This window comes from Oryzias latipes, chromosome 9 (genome assembly GCF_002234675.1).
Source record: "Oryzias latipes chromosome 9, ASM223467v1".
NCBI lineage: Eukaryota > Metazoa > Chordata > Actinopteri > Beloniformes > Adrianichthyidae > Oryzias > Oryzias latipes.
Genome location: NC_019867.2, coordinates 7,684,896 through 7,705,295, shown reverse-complemented (window position 1 = coordinate 7,705,295; position 20,400 = coordinate 7,684,896). Strand labels below are relative to the sequence as shown.

At 39.1% G+C, this 20,400-nt stretch overlaps 4 protein-coding genes across 5 annotated transcripts; 2 read left to right on the top strand and 2 right to left on the bottom strand.

Moving 5' to 3' along the window:
* The first annotated feature begins 425 nt into the window (after positions 1–425).
* Positions 426–7,691, top strand: LOC101161247 (histone-lysine N-methyltransferase SMYD1). Of its 2 annotated transcripts, XM_004072212.3 has the most exons (10): positions 426–671; positions 851–1,027; positions 1,300–1,513; positions 2,043–2,173; positions 3,570–3,608; positions 4,956–5,151; positions 6,467–6,559; positions 6,646–6,809; positions 7,091–7,259; positions 7,379–7,691. In XM_004072212.3, exons 1-10 carry the CDS (start codon positions 550–552, stop codon positions 7,541–7,543), a joined length of 1,470 nt encoding a protein of 489 aa, XP_004072260.1. In that variant the 5' UTR covers positions 426–549; the 3' UTR covers positions 7,544–7,691. The 2 variants fall into 2 exon arrangements, with proteins under 2 accessions (XP_004072260.1, XP_004072259.1); XM_004072211.3 differs by lacking the exon at positions 3,570–3,608.
* Positions 7,692–8,008: 317 nt separating this feature from the next.
* Positions 8,009–8,930, bottom strand: LOC101160985 (fatty acid-binding protein, liver-type). Its single transcript, XM_004072210.3, has 4 exons — positions 8,800–8,930; positions 8,553–8,725; positions 8,371–8,463; positions 8,009–8,279 (listed from the first exon to the last, which is right to left on the bottom strand). Exons 1-4 carry the CDS (start codon positions 8,864–8,866, stop codon positions 8,229–8,231), a joined length of 384 nt encoding a protein of 127 aa, XP_004072258.1. The 5' UTR covers positions 8,867–8,930; the 3' UTR covers positions 8,009–8,228.
* A 917-nt stretch (positions 8,931–9,847) lies between these two features.
* LOC101160739 (isotocin-neurophysin IT 1-like) lies at positions 9,848–11,776 on the bottom strand. The gene is made up of 3 exons (NM_001278830.1): positions 11,572–11,776; positions 11,070–11,274; positions 9,848–10,189 (listed from the first exon to the last, which is right to left on the bottom strand). Exons 1-3 carry the CDS (start codon positions 11,689–11,691, stop codon positions 10,047–10,049), a joined length of 468 nt encoding a protein of 155 aa, NP_001265759.1. The 5' UTR covers positions 11,692–11,776; the 3' UTR covers positions 9,848–10,046.
* A 1,220-nt stretch (positions 11,777–12,996) lies between these two features.
* On the top strand, positions 12,997–20,042 carry znf366 (zinc finger protein 366). Its single transcript, XM_011478953.3, has 7 exons — positions 12,997–13,163; positions 15,245–16,276; positions 16,354–16,521; positions 16,827–16,977; positions 17,077–17,268; positions 18,477–18,651; positions 18,729–20,042. Exons 2-7 carry the CDS (start codon positions 15,252–15,254, stop codon positions 19,280–19,282), a joined length of 2,265 nt encoding a protein of 754 aa, XP_011477255.1. The 5' UTR covers positions 12,997–13,163; positions 15,245–15,251; the 3' UTR covers positions 19,283–20,042.
* The last annotated feature ends 358 nt before the right edge of the window (positions 20,043–20,400 follow it).

The window sequence follows — 20,400 nt, the reverse complement described above, 5'->3', positions numbered from 1 at the left end:
ATGAACCTGTGCTTCGTGTCACTCAGTCATTTCATGACTCATTTTACAGGTAGACATGTTGGAGAAAGCACCAGAACAGAGTAGAGGCAGTGAGACAGAGAAGGACTGCAGAACTTTTTTCAGCTGCTCAGCGTCACCACAGAACCCTGATGGACAGACACAACTGAGGGACAAAAATAACCTTCAGAGGGCAACTACCACCTAAATACAGGGGGGGAGGCATAGAAATGCCATAAATGTAAAAGTCTGAACACATTTGAAAGACTCTTGGTGAGTGAACATCAGCAAGTCTTTTTTTTGGGTGATGTTTCAACCAATTTTTTATATTTCTTAATTTTCCATGGAAGACTTCTTTTTTCTTTGTGAACTTAAGACGCACACCTATTTGCTGTGGTTCGTGGTACAGTTCAAGAGGTGTGTGGCTATTTCAGTGCAACAAGCCATGAATGTGCAGTTGTCCCAGAAAATATAGAAAAGTTAGACTTTTGCTCCACAGGTCTGTCTGATAAGCTCACAGGTTATCCAATTTCAGGAGGAAAAGCACTGATCATGGAAAACGTGGTGATTTTTGACTCACCTGGGAAAGGGAGGGGTTTAAAGGCCGCCAAGGAGTTTTGGGCTGGAGACGTCATATTCTCTGAGGCCAGTCTTGCAGCTGTTGTATTTGACAGGTATGATGATAGTGCTAGATTTATTGGCTCTGTGCTGGAGATTTATTTAAATTGTATGGTATTTCTAATTATTTTTTTGAATAAATGTAGTGACTTTTAAACTTTTATACATGAAAAGAATTGCTTGACGACTGTATTTTTGATTTTAATTAATAATACAATCTTTTCTTTATGTGCAGTCTAGCGGAACGCGTATGCCACAGCTGTTTCCGCAGGCAAGAGAAGCTCCAGAGGTGCGGTCAGTGTAAATTTGCTCATTACTGTGATCGAACCTGCCAGCGTGCTGGCTGGGCTGAACACAAGCAAGAATGCAGCGCCATCAAAGCTTATGGAAAAGTACCAAATGAGAACATTCGGTAAGTGAGAAGGAAAAAAAAACACTGGATTATGAGAGTTTTTACGCTTTTATAGCATATGGTAAGGCTCTCATACAGATTTTTCTTTTAGAATACTTTATTCTGAATTTTTGTGTGTAATGTAAATTATGAAAAAGCAACTTTTTTTTAACTATAAGTCTGCGTAAGTGTCTACTATTATTTGTAAAGAACCATACATCTAAGCAGTTCATTAAGGTGTTTGTCCATAGAGGGCCATGTGTGCATTTCCTTGTTTTCTCTTGTGTGGTCAGGCTGGTGGCCCGGATTCTGTGGCGTCTCGACAAAGATGGGAGCACGGTGTCTGACATGCAGCTGACCACACTGGACGAGCTGGAGGACCACATCACGGACATGCAAGAAGACGAGCTGAAGGAACTCAAAGTGGACATCCACAATTTCCTGGACTTCTGGCCACGGACCAGCAAGCAGCACACAGTCGATGACATCTCACACATATTTGGAGTGGTACGTCAAAAAAACGCACAGTAGCATCCCAGTTCTGTTCTGTTATTCGTTTTGTTCGGAAGTGGAAGCAGCCTTCCTGTACAATCAAAAAGATGGCAAAGTGCCTGTTCTCACCAAACACAACTAAATCCAGGAGAAGAACAAGTACTGCAGTGCTGTAGAGCAATTTTCGTGTTTTTCAATTAAAAATCCAGGCATCTTATTAAAGTCAGAGGATCAATGACATATTTTTGTTACCACATTTTATTCGTTTTTATTGTAAAGCCTAGAAAAAGTCAGAAAAACAGCAATTCACGTACAAGAATTTTATTTGCGACATGAACTGGCTTTGAATGGATAATACAGTACTTACTGATAGTGGTCTCGGTCCAGCACATAAATTAATTGTTAACTAATTCTCTCATTTTGGTATTCTGTGCATTTGGTCTTTTACTGTAAACAGTAAAACTCTCAGCATATGAGTATACAAGAAAAAAGGGAAGACATATTTTAGGAAAACTCCTTAAAAATGTTCAATTTTTTCCTCCAGATCAACTGTAATGGTTTCTCTGTGAGTGACCAGAGGGGCCTGCAGGCAGTAGGAGTGGGTCTTTTTCCAAATTTGTGCCTGGTGAATCATGACTGCTGGCCTAACTGCACCGTAATCCTTAATCATGGCAAGTAAGTGCTGAAACAACAGACAAATGCGATTTTTCATCTCAGTTCTTTAATACGAAAAGTTCTGTGTGGTCTCAAGTGAAAAAAAAGTAATATTTACCAAATTTCAGAGGATTCGGGTGTGTTTGAGTGTACGTCCATTCAAAAAAATAAATTCTGGAACAAGTACATTTGAACAGTTTTAGGTCTGCAATAAACTGTATTTGTTTAGTACTGAGCCCCCCTGGTGCCAGTCGTTAAAAAAAAAGAAAATCAGATAAACCGTGCGCACGGATTAATCGATTGTGCTCGTACTGTTGCGCAATCGTGCGCATGCACACATTGCACATGCTTTGGGTTTGCAGGCAGGGGAAGGTGCTTTGTGACGGTGTGCGCAACGGAGGAGGCTTCTGACCGCAGTCCGTCCGGCTGTTCTGCGTGAGCGAGCTGCCAGACGCAGGAGAACCGTGTCTCCTGGCAGATTCGTATCTCCAAGCAGAGATATGAATAGTACAAATGTTGGAGCATTTGAGAACCCGTGAAAACAATCATGAGAATTTGTGTTACAGTCGGGTCCAGACATAATAAAAGGCTGATGTTATTCCAGCTTAAGTTCATCCACGGCTAAATGTTGTTAGCACGTTTTAACCTAATCCTAACCCTTCTGGGTCAGCTTGGTCAAGTAAAAAACACTGGCCGCACAGATTTACAAAATGAATTCATTCCCATTCATTCAAATGAATGGGAAGGTGTGTCCAAACTTTTGGTCTGTACTGTATATGCAAACATGCACTTTATAATAATCATAAGAATAATAAAAGCCCGTGCAAAAGATCATCTCGCTCTAAGTCGGAGCTTTTTTTACAACGGAACTCCCAATTTCTTCTTGTACGGTCGTACCCTACTTTATCCAGACCGATCACTATCTCACATGTCATTGGACCAACGTACAGCCAATCGAATAGTGTGACGTCATCATTAGTTGCAGGCCGTGTTCAGGGGCCTGAGTAATAAAACTGCATAAAGATGAAGCATCTCTTCAACTCTCAGGGTTTTAGAGGACTACTCAGAGATGAGTAAATGAATCAAAATACCACTTTGGGGCTGTTTTTGTTAGGAATTAACATTGAAATACACTTAAAACCTCAAAAAGGTGATGATATGGGCCCTTCAAAAACACAATTAGTCTGCATAATTCACTGCAACTTCTTCAGAGAACAGTCCAAGTGTGCTTCAAAAGGAGAAAAATACCCTAATGTTAATGTGCTTTAAATAATGTACACCCTTTTTGGGAAAAGATTTTAGCTCTAGTAGAGCACACACTACTTTTTTTTCACTTGGGATGAGTTTCTTTGTGTCTGTGGGCTGCATGCTGTGTAAAGGTTTTCTGGCATAAAAGTGCTTCCTATTTGTCTTTCAGTCAATCGGCTGTGAATACTATGTTTCATTCTCAACGGAGGTGCGTTACCTCAGCCTAAGACTTTTTAAGTGGTTTTGATGAGAGCACCTTTCAGATTAGGCCTTTGAATGCTTCATAAACATTTCACATGCATATAACCCCGTTCATCTTTGGTAGAAACTATTTTACTAGTGTCACCTGCACCTCTGTCTGTTTGATGTGACATGGTTTTTTCACAAGGTCACAAATCACAGCTCAGATCTTCTAACCCTGATTGACGTCATTTAGTGCCGTCAATCACACTGGCAGGAGGTTTTTCTGTGTATCTTCTGTTAAAAAGCAGAGAAAGTTATTTTGTTTGTTTAACTGCTGTCCTGTCAACAAATATGTTTACTTGCCACTAATTTCTTTTTCTACTAGTTGACCTTTAACAGTTCATAATAACACTTCAGTTACTTTTCAAAATAAAATATAATTTTTTTTATTTTTATTTTATCAGAGATCCACAATAGAGGGGTCTGGAATCTGATGTTGCAGACGCATGAGCTGGCCTAATCTGATCTGACAATGTCCCAATAGAAAAGTCAAGATGATCTTTCTGTGGAGAGGGATTCATCTGTTTTTCTAGTATATTTATTTCCCTGTGCATAGTTTATTTCCTAAATGTAATTTTAAAAAAAGAGTGTGTCAATACAGAGACCACACAGCAGAAATGGACACAGGAAGCTGATAAAAGACTGTTATGTTATGAACTTTCAAAATAAAACATAAAATGTAGACATTTGGATGTGTAAAAGTAAATTAAAAGGAGCTACATTTCCAGAAGAAAATGCAGGGTTAAATGCTATATTGCTGAATGAAAAGGAAACTTAAAGGGTAATAATTGGCAAAAATAAATAGATAAATCATAAGTTCACCATAAATAAAGTGAAAACAGCAAAACAACAAAAAATAATTTTTTGTGAAAAATGCCAGTGCCAGATCTCGAACCAGCGAGCTTCTGCACCAAGGATTCCCCAAGTTTTTCAATGGAGGCAAAAATCCTGGAAATCCTGGAATATCTTAAAAAGTTCAAGGATATAAAGGACTAAAAGCCACAGCTGGAAAAAGCTGAAAATTCTAATAGTTGAATGGTTAAAATAGCTGAAAATTTGTAGAAGGAGAAATAAAGAAAAAAAATAAAGAGAAACAGGAAAACAATGCGCTGGATGCTTTACAGCATTCAACCAATAAATAATTACAATTAACTCATAAAATCATTGTCAGATTTATTGAGATGTCATGTGTACCATTGACACACTAATATCCAATATACTTAAACTGGACTGCGCTGGTTTGAACCACCAGACACTTTGAATGAGAGTTCTTATATATTAACCTTAACATGTTCATCTTTTTGCTGCTCAGGATTGAGCTGCGCTCTTTGGGGAAAATTGCTGAAGGAGAAGAGCTCACAGTTGCCTATGTGGACTACATGAATTTGTCAGAGGAGCGGCAGAGGCTTCTGAAAACACAATACTTCTTTGATTGCACATGCGAACACTGCAAGAACAAAATCAAAGACGACATAAAGCTGGGAGGAAGGGAAGTGGACGGTGTAAAGGTTTGTGTCTTTGGTTTCAGTACCACGAGCGAGACGAACCAAACGCTTTTGTGACATTTAGAAGTGTCAGGGGAGATAAAGACAGGTGGGAAATATGAGAAGCAGGGCCACTGCGGCTATTTAAGGGAAAGATATCTCACAAGTGGTTTCAGCTCTCTCTGCATTCCCACATGCTTTTAAGAAAAGAATTTCAGGGGAGAGAAAGAGGAAAAGTAAAGGTTTAAATCAGATAAATCGGAGTACAACTTTAAAATAAAACAAGTTGTGATGTTTGTTCAATTTCTGTTTATTCTGCCTTTAATTTCCTGATATAGAGAGGCTTGACAATCTTAAGCTGTGGATCTGAGGGTGGCAATTTGCTTCTGTTGTGTGTATCATGAACTATTATTAGACTAAATCATGAACTTTAAATAATCAACACAATTACTGACTTTATCCCTGCATTTTAAACATTTTTAACAATCACATAAATTTATCTTGAAGTAAATTTTCTAGAATTCCCTCTTTTTCAGATATAAAAATTATAGTAATTGTGCATTTACTTTCACATACAGTTAGACAATCATGTCATCTTTAATTTCCTTTTTACCTGTATTTTTATTAAAATTATTTTTATTATTATAGTAACTACACTCTAACAACTCCCTAGTTAAAAATAATTCAAGTTGAGTTGTTTTTAACCTAACTCAGAGGTTAAAAAGAGACTCTTTTTTTTCTGGGCTCTTTTACCTCAGGAAAAAACATGAACTGCGTTAAAATAAAACCACTGTTACCCCCCAAAATTAGTATTGTTTCAGAAAAAGACGTCAACCCAAAAATATATCCCGTCATGACTAATCAAAGAATTGTGTTGAAGAAAAAACGCAAGTGTTTTAGTGTTTTAAGAGTGTGCTTAATACAGTAAATTTACATTGAAATATTGTTCTGAAGTAAAAATTATAGTGTTATTTATTAATATTTCACAGTGATCTTGATATTGTATGTTTATTTTTCTTTTTACCCCTTTATTACTTTTGTGTACTGCTTTTATTAATAACGCCAGTGTTTTTCTGATCCAAAAAGCTTTTATATTCAAATTAGCCACAGAGTTTTCTTATGTTCCTCTTACTTTTGACCTTAAACTATTATGTTATTCCAATCTGGAAAACCTTTGTAATTTTAAAATTTGAATTGAAATAATTTTACAAACAAACCTCATCAATTCTATTAAATCATCATTTATATTTACATTATTATATTAAATTTAGGACAATTTTACTGTCAGTTTTATTAACTTTTCAAATGGCATATTCCATAATTTCTTTTAATTTTACAGCCTTCAGAGGAGCAAGTGAAAGAGGCAACAGATTACTGCTATCAGATGCTGGAGAAGATGGACAAAGCTCGATTAAATGGCGACTACCATGAGGTGATGCATCATGTCGTCAGAACCAACTGCAGTAAAATTGTATTTGGAAAATACCTACATATTTGCTGTGTCCTTTTGCCCTTCAGGTAGTAAAAATCTGCAGGGAGTGCATTGAGAAGACAGAACCAGTTTTGGCTGAGACACACATCTACCTGCTTAGGATGTGGAGCACAATGAGCGAAGTGCAAGCTTACCTGCAGTACTTGAATGATGCTGCAGAATACGCCCGAAAAATGGTGGAGGGATACACGTGAGTGCAACTAGTGTGGTGAATTTAGACTGACTAACAGGCAAAACAACTTTGGAGAAACCATAATGGCACCACAAAAAACCTGAGTGAAAATATAAAACCAGTGTTGTATTTGGAATCCAAATACACTCACACTTTGTATTTTTTCACAAAAAAAACCCCAACATCTTTATTCTGATTTTTTTTGTCACACATCAATTGTAAAGTTTATCCTCACAAAATATGCTGCATTTTACAGAAAAAGTCCCACTAAGCTCACATAAACCCCATCTGGTTTGCAGGAAGTTGTATCCCCCAAACAATGCCACTCTCGGTATGGCCGCCATGCGAGCTGGGGTGATTCACTGGCAGGCTGGGGATATAGAAGTTGCACATGGCATGGTTTGCAAGGCTTATGCTATCCTCATGGTCACACATGGTCCAACACACCCCATCACCAAGGACCTTGAGGTAAACATCTAATTTTACATGAGGAATATTACATTTTGTCTGTCTGAATGAATCAACTTGCATACTTTGGATCACAGCTATAGCACTATGGAAAAACCTGAATTTGTTTGTATGTGCAGGCAATGCGTGTGCAGACAGAGATGGAACTGAGGATGTTCAAACAGAACGAGTACGTTTACCACAGCATGAGAGAAGCCGCCCTGAAAAACAAGCCCATGACCATGTTGCATGAACCCAAGTCTGTGGAAGAAGGAATCAAGAATCTCTTCCACCGGAGGAAGTAACTCCTTATGCAGCTAGAGTCCGGAGAGCTTGTGTAATGTGAACACTTGAGCGTTTCTGAGTGTGGAAATGACAGTCTTTACATTTAAGTGACACAGCCATTTTCTGTATCATGTTTTGTAGTTACACTTTTATTAAAAAATAAACTGTCCTGGTAAAGTGTCGTGGTTTTCAGCCCATCTAATTAACCCTAAATTACACCGAACCAGGCCTGCACAATAAATCGCAAATTTATTGTGATCTACGAACAAAATATAATATAAAAAATATCATTATGTACAATAGGTACAAAGGCGTTTTATAACAAAATTGTTGTTTAACCTCTGAAGATAGTAACAGGGCCCCAGTTAAGCAGAATTAGCCACTAATATAACCCAAAATGTGATGTGAAGAGGATAAATACAAGAAATTAAAAATGAGCAAAGTGTAGATTGCAAGTTTTGTAAAAAAAAAAAAAAACGCTCAGAAATGTCTGTAGTTGATTTTATTTTTGACATTTCCACATGACAGATCTTTTGGCAAATGAATACAGCAGAACTGTGAGGAATGTAAAGTGGAGATTCTTCCATGCCCAGAATTGAGCTAATTTTAAGACTGGAGGAATTTTTGATTTTAGTCATTAATGTCATCCAAAACAACCTTTTTTTTGACAGAAACTGCTTCAAGTATGACCCAACTGCAGTTGAACTAAATCCGTTTGTATGTCGTCTTGTAAACAATGTCGCCAAGAGTCATTGTCTGCAAAGAAAACACAAGTACCGGTATATTATACTTTTTAAATTTTATTTCGATTTAGCAATTTTTACTCAAAGTCCATTTGCATTTTTACCGTCACTAAAGTGTTTCCATCCACCAGCTCTGTGACAATGTCCGCTCTTTTCAGACTCATCATAAGCTTTGTGCCCTCCTTCTTCACCACTGTCTTCAAATCAAACAACAGAACTTGATGTTTAAATCTTTTTTTTATCATAAAGCATTGCCATGTTTAATGAGTAAAACATTTTTGCTTACCTTGATTTTCTCTCCAGTGACAGACAGCATCTCAGTTTCTTGCCCAATGGTGAAGCTGTTGATTATGACATGTGATCCTGTGGTGACCGTCACTCTGAAGTTGTCGCCATTTTCCTCCATCTCAGTGATGCTTTTTAAGCCTTTAGTTAGCTGGATGTTCTCATCAGAAATCCCTGTGGCAGAAAACTTTTAGTTAAATGCATAAAAGGCAAAAACCATCACATTTTAATCCCACATGGTAGCTCACCAACAGCTTTCATGAAAGCTTCATAGTTCTCCGAAGATTCGAGCTGGTACTTTCCAGTGAAAGACATAATGGCTGCTGTAGTGAAGGTAGACAAACAGCTGGCAATTGTAGACTTTTATACTCCACGGGGTTAATAATTTATACAATCTGACTGGAATTAGGGCTTCATTGATAAGCTGAGCTCACCATGAAATCAACCACTACAGATAAGAGTCGACAGGAAGCTGGACAACACACAGAGCTAACAGACCAAATTTGGTAATCCAAAGTTCAGAGGAGAAAGCAGTAAATCTGATCATATTTTGATGTGTACAAATAAGGACCTAAACACACGAGTGACCCTTGTGACATTTTTTTTTCTCAGCTTTCTCTTTCCTTATAGCCTATTGTCCATTTGGTTACTGTTTCTTCTTTTAACATTGTTTTTCGATAGTTCTTTCAAATCGTCCCACCGATTGTTTTTTGCTGTTGTTGTTGTTGCTCTTTTTGCCTTTTTTTAAACTACACTATACTGTAGGATAGAAAGGGAAAAGATGATTTGGAATATTTTATCCTGTATAGGTAAATATTGTGTTTGACCTGGATTAGTTAAAGTTTGCATCCAGACATGACCAAGAAAGAAAACGCTTTGCAGGCCTTCATATGAAAGTAAATCATGCTAAAACGCTTGTTACTTTTGTGCTGCAGCTTTCAATTCCATAGAAACGTCAGTAAAATGATGCCAAATTTAAATAAGTTATTTTATTAGGAACAGATCTACTTTGCACTGGTGTAACACTTGATTGAGGTATTATTTTCACTGAAGTTTTCTACCTGCTCTGGATAAACTGCAGCTGTTTGGTGTTGGTCAAAGGTGACTAGATAATCACTCTGAATTTTGCAATAGCAATGTTCTTAGAGTGAAGGTGAGATGACGGCACACACCGCACGAGAGTCTAAAGGAGAAGCAGGAAAAATAATCATCTATTATCTCTGATATGGCTAATGTTAACCTTGTAATTACAGTGAAAAGGAAACAAGTTTAAAGTAAAGCAAGACAGAGTTTGTTATTGTGTCCAAACTTTATTTCAGCATGCAGATTTCTGGATGATCTCTCTGTGTTCATCCCTAGTTTTATACATAAAAAATATCAATCAATGCACCCTATAGAAGCACTCCAAGATCAAAGTTGATGATGGACCAAAAAAAAAATTAAACACGACTATACAGAAGGGCCGATTTGTTGCCACGGGACTGTTGGGAGCAGCTCATTGGTGGATTCGATGAGAAGTGTGGCCGGCCAGATGGAGGAGCCTGAGGAGGATGTCAGCAGGGTCGCTGACCTCCAGCGGGCTGCTTTGGTCGTCTCCGTTCTCCTCCATAAAGCAGGACTGGTCTGTGGTGCAACTCTCTATGATCAGGTTTCCACGAAAAAAACAACAACAAAAAAACAATTTATTGCATCTTTATAAGCTGTTGTTATCACAATTTATGGTTCATAAACCCATTAGATCAAAAGGACAAAGTAAAGTTCAGAATCTTTTCTTTCTCACTCATTTTACTGCCTGTTGTATCTGGTCAGAGATTTAAAAAGACAGTAGACAATAAAATAAAATTTGAATTCAAAAGAAATTAGTAAAAAGGAGAAAGGCACATGCATTTGTTTAACCCATGGACGACTATTGATGCAAATATGTATCAAAACACTTTGGCTCAGAATTTACTATAGCTGAGCAAAATATACATGATTTTTTTTATTCTCAAAATAAATTCAGGCATTGAGGGGTTAATCTTATCCACACATAATTTCTTTTTTCCTCATCAGCATCTATGATGAACAATATTTCACTTTTCTCCAAGCAAGACAAAAACAAAACCATTACGCCTATTGGAATAATATTGTTAGCCATCCCATAAAAGGATAAATATAATATGACACATTTTTATGCTAATCCCTCAACAGTATCCTTAGCTGAATTTTTCGGAATCTTTTAAAGGCTTGGCTTTGAGTTGCGATGTTTGTTGTTCCCATTTGCATCACCCTTTGTTTTGTTTTTTTCATTTTTGATTTAATGTTTGACAGAGAGCATCTCTATTTTCACAAAAAATAAAACTAAATTATTTGCCTAAATTTGAGGGAAAAAAATAAATAGAAGCTTCATTCTGGAGAGTTAAATGTAAAAAAAAAAAAAAAAAAAAATGCAGCATTTCTGGCAGATTTAACTTCAGTTTTGAACACAGAACTCAGACTTCTCAGGCTGTTCCAGTGCTCAAATGTTCAGATTTCTGACCTGCATCACAGCAAAGTCCCGACGTAGCGCAGTGTCCGCCGTCGGATCCACAGGGCCTCCCTCCCGCCTGGCAGGGAGTGAGCAGGTAGTTTTCCTCCACACAGGCAGCAGATTCTGGGGAGCCCAATAGGCAGCCGAAGCCGTCCCCACAGCAGATGCTGGGGCCAAAGCAATGACCCCTGTCTCCTGGGCCGCAAGACATGCACTGAAAAAAACAAAACAAATAATTGCATTTTCTAGAAATCAAGCCCTCAATATGCATTTTACAACAAATAGACATCGAAAAAGTATTGGGAAAAGCTCTTAGTGTATACAAGGACAAATAATCCACATTTACTGGCACAAAAAGAGGGATATCTTTTCTTGCTTTCATATTTTTATCTGTTTTATTTTCAATCTAAGTGAGAAATCTGATAATAATGTGATATATGAAGGCTTAAAGAAGTTTTCTGGTGAGCCAGGACTTCCAAATTCAAGGAAAGGCTGGAAAAACGGAGCTCACCTTACGCAGCGGTGCATCCATGACGGACCTTTTTCCACCAATTGGACAATTTGAGATATAACATGCAGAGCACACGGACATGATGAAAAGTAGGCACACGGATACAGTTGCTCCAGTCATTTCTGCAGGTATTAAAAGAAGAGAAAGGAAGAAAAATAATTTGAATCTTCAAAGATCTTTCCCTTGTGACTTCTGAGGTCCCTGTCTTTATCCTGTGCCACTGATGTGTCTTATATACGTCCAAATCTTCTTTTGAGAGTGACACAGAAAGCCAAAAGCCACTTAAAAACTGTTAATGAATGAGCTCGTTTTAGCTGTGGCCGCCTTTGAGATGAAGCTGACCACTCAGCAGGTCGGGTCAAAGGTTCAGGCAGCAGTCTGACCTCATTTGCTTCCTTCTTTGCAGGGGTTTATTAAAAAAAAAACGATTCATGGAGCGTGACCGTACATGTCAGAGATAGAAGCAAATCAGAAAGGTCAAGAGGGGCAGGTGGAAAGGACATTATTTAAATAATTAGTGGACATGAAGGCAGAACACCTTTTTCTGCTTTTGTTTTAAAAGTTACAAGATGCATTTTAGGGTTTTCTTTTGTCGCGTCAAGACCAAAAATAATTAGAGGTCTGTTTTCAACTCAAGGCATTCTGGGAAACCATATTGACTAAACAAAAAGGAATTTCTGGATAAAAAGAGAAACACAGCAACAACTTGTAATTAATTTTGTGCTTAATTCCTCACATGCATTGACACATGTCCAGGTCTGAGGTTAATTGGGTTTATGAACTAATTAACACAGCTAATGACCAGCCACAGCCTTTTACAAGACAGCTTTACCTCAGCAATGATAAAAGTTCAATTACTGCCGCTGACACTGCCAACTCATCTCAATTAGGCCCCAACTTTTGCACAAAACATAGAAGTCGGATGTGACTTTGGATTTCCGATGCAAAGAAGACCAGGTCTCTCTTGCCTCCTGGTGGTGGAATTGACACGTGTATTAATGCTGTTTTAATCTTAGTGTAGGAAGTACACGGAAATAATCAGATTACCTATAGAAAAGAACACTGCAAAAAAAATTAAAAGGCAGAACCTTTAAATCACTGAAATCTTTTAAATTTAGTGTGATTATCTTAAATTTAAACACTCTTTTAGGCGCAAATAAAGGAAACATGATCATTGAGCTTAAATGTTTTAGTATAGTGAGTTTATTCTCCACCGCTGCACGTGACTTCATGACACAACATCAACACTTTCCTCCTAACGTTCCTCCACAAAGCTCTGCAAATCTTTATTTCATAAAGAAATGCAGATGTCTATCTAGTGTTTCCCTATTTTTCAGCAGGAAGGCACTTGGCTTGTTGACTTCCTCCCTCCCTCCCTTCCTTCCTTCTCTCCGAAGGTACTCATCTGAAAAATGAGAACAAAGTGATTGTTCCTGTTCTCTTTCTTAAGTCACTTCAAATGCTATCCGTGGATGGGCGGCTCATTGTCAGGAGAGCTGCAGTGCAAGCAGGAGGAAGAGAACAGAAGTTCAGGTACAGCAGCAGCAGCAGCAGCACTTCAGCCACAGCATCACAGAAAACTCACTCTGCTGGTAAGTTACGCTCTGGCTATGCTACAACCTCTCTAGACACACACTCGATGAGCATTGAGTGGCACACGAGGAGGGGCTTTGATTTTTAAGGATTGTTTGGAATGCACAATGGGGCTCAAACGCAGGGGGCTCTGGGGGGTGAGTGGGGGTGGACAAAGAGTGGGGCACTTCAAAAAGCAGAATTATTATATTAATAACATCAGCTTAATTAGAAAGCAAATACTGAAAAAAAAATGCACAAAAAAACATTTATTTATTTTCTTTTGTGGTTTGCTACATAATTACATCCCAATGTTTTTAATATTAGGCAGCTATTGTTTTTTTTATGTATCAGGAGACTTTTTATGTTCCGGCCCTTCTATTGAAATGTGTTTTAGGCATAAAGTTGTAAAAAAAACTGATCCAAAAATTGTCCTTTTAAAGTGTTGTTTGATTTAAGCAGCAAGTAATGGAGTAACAAAAGTCACACCATGGATCAGCCAATCAAAATAAAATGTGCATTTTTCTTTGAGAACTTTTTTTTTCAAAGTGTACACAATCCTTTACTTATTTGCTGTAATTTTGTGTTGAAGAAGATGAATATTTCAAGCAAAGAAAAAAAATGACAGCTTTGAATTTTAGAAATCCTTTTCACCCTTCTGGAGTTACTGACCTTATTTTGACAAACAAAAAGACCTGCAACCTGCAGCTAAAACAGCACGCGCTTGCTGCTGCAATGAGTACAGCTGTGAACTAAATACAGAATGGGAGGAAAATGTAAAGAAAGTTACTAAAAGCTATTCTGAACGTCATGCAGAAGTAAGAAAGTTCCCCTTTGATTATTAGCATCTTCTAATCTGTGACCGCATTTGCAGTTTACTAATGATCCATCGTTTCAGTGCATGCTGATCATCCTGATTGAAAGGTTAGCCCTGCCATTGAAGAGGAAAAGAGGAACCTCCACCACTGTACATGAAAAAAGATGAAGAGAACAGAGAAAAAGCAGACAAGGAAGCGAAATGTGTGCAGGAGGTAGAGGTGAACATTTCACATAGAACTTCCTACTTTCAGGAAAGGAGCAGATTTGTGAGAAAGGAAGAAGTGAAAAGTTTCAGGTTGGGTTCTGAGAGGTGTCGATGTCTGTCTGTACCTGCTTACCACTTTTCTTTAGAATTTTGCAAATAGCTAAAACCAAAGGGTCAGCGGATGAGAGACCCTCTGTTGATCTCGACAGAGATCAACAGAGGGTTGTGAGATTGTGATGAGGCAGAGATTGTGATGAGGCAGAACAGTGCAAGGTGATGCACTCAGAATGCAGAGCAGCAAAATCTGTATTCGATTTCAGAGCACAATTAGTGTGTCAAAACACAAAAGTGTTTGAAATGTAACAAACAAAGCCAAAAAAAAGAAAACTACATTGCAGCTTTTTTTTAAGAGACGTCAACAACAGAAATAGCCATAGTCATGTAGTTCAGACTCTTAGTCTCTATCTTAGTTACCTGTAAAATTAGGTCAACAGAGTAAACAAACATATCGAAGTCCAAAATTCAAAATCTATCATCGATCATCATCAATTTTAGATTTTTAGATTTTACATTAAATGGTGACATTTTAGGTGAATCTGCAATAAAATCCTGTCCTTTTTATGACATAAAAGTCACAAGACAAAAACCTCCTATCCGCATTGACTGGAATATTTGAAATATTTTTCTTGTTTCCTGGGAAAAAGTTTTTTTTTCCAGAAAGATGGTTTAGTATTTTGGACATATGTGGCAGGAGAAATGACTTCAGTAGAACAGGTCTATGCAACTTAACCTTAGTGTTACTTTGGAATAAATTTCTTTTTTTAACGACCAATTTCATCTCTAAAATAACGTCCTATTCCTTTAGCAGCACTTGGCTCAAAAATGTTTCCAAAAAAAAAGATTTAACTGACACTCTTCTGTGTTGTAAGAATTTATGCCTTCAAAATAAAAGCGGTGGAGTGCTGATTTTTGAATTAGCCTTGTAGGCACTTGCTTGTGCAAACCACACACATTTTGGGGGTTTTAATAGGAACTTATTCTACAAGTGCTAATTACGCTTCACTCTTTCTTGTGCAGACAGAAAATGGAAAGTGATGCTGCGAGCTCCTCTTCAGGAGGAAGTCCTCCCCCCAGACATGAGCTGAGACAAGCAGTTTCTCAGCACAGTTTCTATCTAAACACGAGCCCACTTTATTTCAAACCCCCCAGATTCCCCCCACCCAGTTACCACAGCGTATCGCTCACTGGAGAGCCCTACAGCGCTTTCAGTCCACCTGCTTTCTATCCCATGTTTGGTTCTGGTTACACACAAAAAGAGGAACCTCAAAAACGGAAAATAACTTCTCCCACTGTGGACTCCCAGGAGCATGAATCTTCTGACAAAGAGGCAGAAGAGGCAGAAGATAGCAGCAAAAGGAAGACAGTGGGCCTCCCCCACATGGGTGTCACTTTAGCACCACATTTGATGTCCTCCACACCTTCGAAACCCATCCCTGGGATGATTGACCTCAGCCGACTGCAGCTTCATCACAGGTTACCAGGTGTTAATGTACCTGTGCAGGTGAAGCAAGAGCCTCTTAGCCCTTCACTTGCTTGGCATCCTTCTCCTCTGCTTCTCCGGCCCCCTTACTACTCAGCGCTCTCCCACAACCTTCTCCCATATCCCTACTTCATGCCCGGGCCTTTCATGCACCTCCCCTCTGCCGCTTTCTACGCTAAAGAGGAGCTCCGTTCCAATCAGGTCACTGGGGAGAGAGCTCCCCGAAATGAAATGAGCAGCACAGAGAAGCTGGGCCTCAGTGTCCACGTGGATGACAGCTACTACGTGGACGTCGGTGGGGATCAGAAGCGGTGGAAGTGTCGGATGTGCGAGAAGTCTTACACCTCTAAGTACAACCTGGTTACACATATCTTGGGTCACAATGGCATCAAGCCACATGGGTGTCATCTCTGTGGAAAGCTGTTCAAGCAGCTGAGCCACCTGCACACACACCTGCTCACACATCAGGGCATGAGGCCCCACAAGTGTCAGGTGTGCCACAAAGCCTTTACCCAGACCAGCCACCTGAAGAGACACATGATGCAACACAGTGATGTGAAGCCGTACAGGTAAAACCTTCGTGCCTCTTAACTGACTTTATCCTTCCAGATGTTTTTTTCAAACATCCTCCTCTTTGTGCCTCCAGCTGCAGCGTTTGTGGAAGAGGCTTTGCATATCCCAGCGAGCTTCGTGCACATGAGCTGAAGCATGAAAAAGGGCAGGAGAATGTGTGCGTGGAGTGTGGACTGGACTTCCCCACGCTGGCCCAGCTGAAGAGGCACCTCACCGTGCATCGTGGTCCCACTTTGTACAGGTAAACACCACATTTTTTCTGTTTTTTAAAATTACAGACACAATACTTAGTTTTTCTTTAGCAAGTTAGCATTCTAAACTTACATGTTTTCAAATTTTAAAAAGGAGCCAAAGAAAAATAATTTTTCTGCTTTTTCTTCTAGTCTTCCTCTCTTACAGTTTTGGATATCACAAATTAGACAGCAATAAAAGCAAAAAGTATAAAAGAGAGCTCAATTTACAGCATATTTCCTGAAGAGTTAAAAAGGAAGTTATAAATTTATTTTAATTTGATTGCAAAATGAGTGTTTTTTGTTTTTCCTGCAGGTGCACTGAGTGCCAAAAGACTTTCCAGTATCCGAGTCAGCTTCAGAACCACATGATGAAACACAAAGACATCAGACCTTACATCTGCAGTGAGTGTGGAATGGAGTTCATCCAGTCACACCACCTCAAACAGCACACTCTCACTCACAAGGTAAATTTAAACAAAGACAAAAAAAACATGCCTGCACGCTTTAAAAAAAATTTTTATAATAAAGATTTAGCAAACAGAAGACATTACTTTTCCAATCAGGGAGTGAAGGAGCACAAGTGTCGCATCTGCGGTCGGGAGTTCACCCTGCTGGCCAACATGAAGCGCCACGTCCTGATCCATACCAACATACGGGCCTACCAGTGCCACATGTGCTTCAAGAGTTTTGTCCAAAAGCAAACTCTCAAGGCTCACATGATCGTGCACTCGGACATCAAGCCTTACAAGTGCAAGGTCGGTCGAAATGCTGTTTATTGGTCTTGCAGTGGAAGGAGAAAGATGTTGAAAATCACAGGGTTTTGCATTCTGCAGATTATATTTGTGCAGTGATGCTCTCGAGCAAGTCTTAATTATCACTAATCTTTTCTTGGTTGCCATAACAACAAAAGAGTGACATTTGTTTAGGCTTTGATTGCATCAGTTTTTCGTTAAGAAAGCTTATGTTTTGACCTTGCTGCAAGGACTAAGACGATGACCAGATAGCAAAGAGGCTTATGGGAGTGGGAGCCTCCTTGTCCATAGGAAGGATATCGCAGCACAAACTGCCTCTCTAACAATGGCCCCCCGAGTCTCCCCAGAGAACAAAACCCGCAAATAGATTTCATCTCGCTTTCTCTGCTGCTAGAGGGAGCTTCCTGTTTTCTCACGGTCCTCTCGGACAGTTTACAGTCCCTCTCTCCTCCTGGAGGAAAGGACCACCCTAATAAAAAAGAATGCAGAGGAAGGACAGCGCAGGAGTTGCCCTTCCCTGTTCTCCTCCTAGCCCAGTCTCAGAGTTGCTTCCTCTCTCTTTTTGTCTTCTGTTATTCTTGTGTGCATGTGTGAGACAGGGGGGGAAGACAAAGAGGAAAAGATGAAAACAAGGAAAGAGGGAGGGGAAAAAGGGTGTGTGGACATCCGAATGCCTGCACATTCATTTGAAATTACGTGTAGGTCTGTTGTGCTGCATTCTGAGAAAAAGCAGATCTGGCAGAAAAAAGAAAATCACCACAACATAAATCTCTTGTTTCACTCGTGGCTCCGTGTTTGCAGACCTTTTGAAAGGACTTTAAGGACCCTCTTCAATGATTTGGTGTTTTTAACATGTTCTTGTGGCATTTTTCTCATAATGGAGTGCTGACATACATAATATCTACGCAAAAATGTCGTTCCACAAATCTTGTAGCTGTGATTTAAGTGCTTCAATCAGTAAGTCTTAAGCTCCCTGCTCCGCTCCATTCCAATGCATCATCTTGCAGACAAATAAATCCATGTACATCTTTATTTTTCTCATCCAAGCTAGCATCCTGCTCATAACTGCACGGCTGGATTGCTCCAAACTAGTGGAAGAGTGTAAATAAAGGGATGATGGGAAATCAGGGCAGGCTTACGCTTTTACAGGTGATCAAAAGATGATCAGAGTAGGACTTTAGAATGAAGTAAAAATTGTGTTTTCTTTTCAGCTTTGTGGCAAAGAATTTAACAGAATGCACAACCTGATGGGCCACATGCACCTTCACTCAGACAGCAAGCCCTTCAAGTGTCTGTACTGTCCCAGCAAGTTCACTCTGAAGGGAAACCTCACCAGACACATGAAGGTCAAACATGGGGTCATGGACAGAGGGTTGGATGAGAGATGTAAGGATGCAAATGTCAGAAATGAGGGGTTGGCTCAATAGACTACAATTCTGAGAACATTTTTTTTCTGTCTTCAGTGTTTCAGCAGAGAGGAGGTCTGTGCCTCTCCGGTTCAATGGGGCTCCTCTCTCACTTCAGCCAAGAGGAGCCCTTTGACCTCTCGCAGAAGCCCGGCCTCCGCCTCTCCCAGTCTGATGGTGAGAGTGTCCCTGGAAGCTCTTGCCAGGAGGAGGAGGATGAGGAGAGTTTGTACAGAAGAAGTCAGTACAGCCCTGAGGTGGACCAGCAGGAGCCTGCAAGTCAGGAGCAGTACGTCTCTGAGCTGGAGGAGAAACAACACGAATGTCCAGATGAACTGAGGTCGATGCAGGAGCAAGAAAAGTCTGAGAAAAGTTTAAGAGATGAGAAAATAGAGGAAGAGAGAAAAGTAGATGTAGAATCCACTGGTAGCCAGGTGGAACTGGTGCCACCAGCTGAGCTGTGTGATCCTAATGTGGACGGAGAAAAGCAAAAACAAAACAGCAAAACAGCTCGTGTACTAAGATGTGTGTCCATTTCAGAAGATTCTAAGCAAGATCAGGCAGAGCAAAGGAAACTGCAGGCAGAAGATGTTGATTCAGATTGCGAGTAGACCACTTCTTGACGCAAGTGAAGTTAAAAGAATGGGAGAAGTTTAGATGAACCCATAAGAACCCACGCTGTCATCAGTGTGACAGAAAAATATCAGAAATTCATTCTGTGGTCCACTTAGTTTGTGGTAAAATACACATCATTTTGGTCTAGGTACTTATGGGTTAAGTCACAGAAAAAGAGTTTATTGAGATTGTTTTAAAACAAGAAAATAAAGGTGATGTTTCAGTACATACAGGTCAAAATTTTTGAAAAAACATTTTTAAAAAGTTTGTGTAGCACCAGGATATTCTATAAAACAAATTGCTGTGAAACATTTTACTTTTAAAACGTGTCATGCACTGATAAAAATGCCAAATTGTGATTATTATGCAGTATTTTGTAAATATTAGTCAAAAATGTATTTAAAGCTTTAGATATTTTTGTACTTTCTTTTACAGTGTTGACGCAAATGTGTTTTAACTTCCTTTAATCTTTGATTCTAAAAAATGAAAAAGTATTATTAATCAGGTGATTGATTGCACGTGATTTTGAGGTGACTTCCTTTATCATTATTTTGTGAGAGTTGAAAACTGTGAACATTTAATTTACAAAATAACAAAAAAGTCTTTAACAAATAAACTGTGATTTTTGGTGTTTTACTTCAGAAGTATAAATCGATGTTGTTTTGTTTATTTTTTAAAGGATAAAGTGTGTCTTTTCTTGTATGGCTACATATTGATTATAATTCTTTTTAACAAAAATAAAAGCTTGAACCTGCAGAGAGCCTCCTGTTCGTGTCTTCCAAACAACAATAATGCCTTTAAAAGATGAATAAAAGCCAAGTTTCCAGCCGTCCTCCGACTTAAAAGATGTTTGCTGTAAGTTTCAGAGAGGTTGCATTTCTCCCTGTGCTTCTCTTTCAAAGCAGAGGAAGAGGAAGAGAAAACACCTCTCCTCGTCTCTCTTTTAGCTGGCCATCAAACACGAGCAACACACACAGTGGGTGTCCCAGACAAAAGATGTGTGTGTGGCTCCCAGTGAAGCTTACAGAAAATGAAAGCATGAAAAAAATCAGTTTTTAAGGGATAGCTGCTAAATCACATGTTAAGCTAGAGGTAAAAACAGTAAAAAAAAAAA

What these genes read in the sequence shown, in the direction of transcription:
- LOC101161247 (XM_004072212.3), top strand. Translation starts at nt 550, where the DNA reads ATGGAAAACGTGGTGATTTTTGACTCACCTGGGAAAGGGAGGGGTTTA. An exon ending in GGGAAGTGGACGGTGTAAAG is followed by an intron (nt 5,152 to 6,466) that starts GTTTGTGTCTTT and finishes TTAATTTTACAG; the next exon opens with CCTTCAGAGGAGCAAGTGAA. An exon ending in AAAATGGTGGAGGGATACAC is followed by an intron (nt 6,810 to 7,090) that starts GTGAGTGCAACT and finishes TCTGGTTTGCAG; the next exon opens with GAAGTTGTATCCCCCAAACA.
- LOC101160985 (XM_004072210.3), bottom strand. Translation starts at nt 8,866, where the DNA reads ATGTCTTTCACTGGAAAGTACCAGCTCGAATCTTCGGAGAACTATGAA. An exon ending in AGCTTTCATGAAAGCTGTTG is followed by an intron (nt 8,726 to 8,799) that starts GTGAGCTACCAT and finishes TTTCTGCCACAG; the next exon opens with GGATTTCTGATGAGAACATC. An exon ending in TCACTGGAGAGAAAATCAAG is followed by an intron (nt 8,464 to 8,552) that starts GTAAGCAAAAAT and finishes TTTGATTTGAAG; the next exon opens with ACAGTGGTGAAGAAGGAGGG.
- LOC101160739 (NM_001278830.1), bottom strand. Translation starts at nt 11,691, where the DNA reads ATGACTGGAGCAACTGTATCCGTGTGCCTACTTTTCATCATGTCCGTG. An exon ending in TGGATGCACCGCTGCGTAAG is followed by an intron (nt 11,275 to 11,571) that starts GTGAGCTCCGTT and finishes TGTTTTTTTCAG; the next exon opens with TGCATGTCTTGCGGCCCAGG. An exon ending in GGGACTTTGCTGTGATGCAG is followed by an intron (nt 10,190 to 11,069) that starts GTCAGAAATCTG and finishes ACCTGATCATAG; the next exon opens with AGAGTTGCACCACAGACCAG.
- znf366 (XM_011478953.3), top strand. Translation starts at nt 15,252, where the DNA reads ATGGAAAGTGATGCTGCGAGCTCCTCTTCAGGAGGAAGTCCTCCCCCC. An exon ending in AGTGATGTGAAGCCGTACAG is followed by an intron (nt 16,277 to 16,353) that starts GTAAAACCTTCG and finishes TTGTGCCTCCAG; the next exon opens with CTGCAGCGTTTGTGGAAGAG. An exon ending in CAGAGGGTTGGATGAGAGAT is followed by an intron (nt 18,652 to 18,728) that starts GTAAGGATGCAA and finishes TTCTGTCTTCAG; the next exon opens with TGTTTCAGCAGAGAGGAGGT.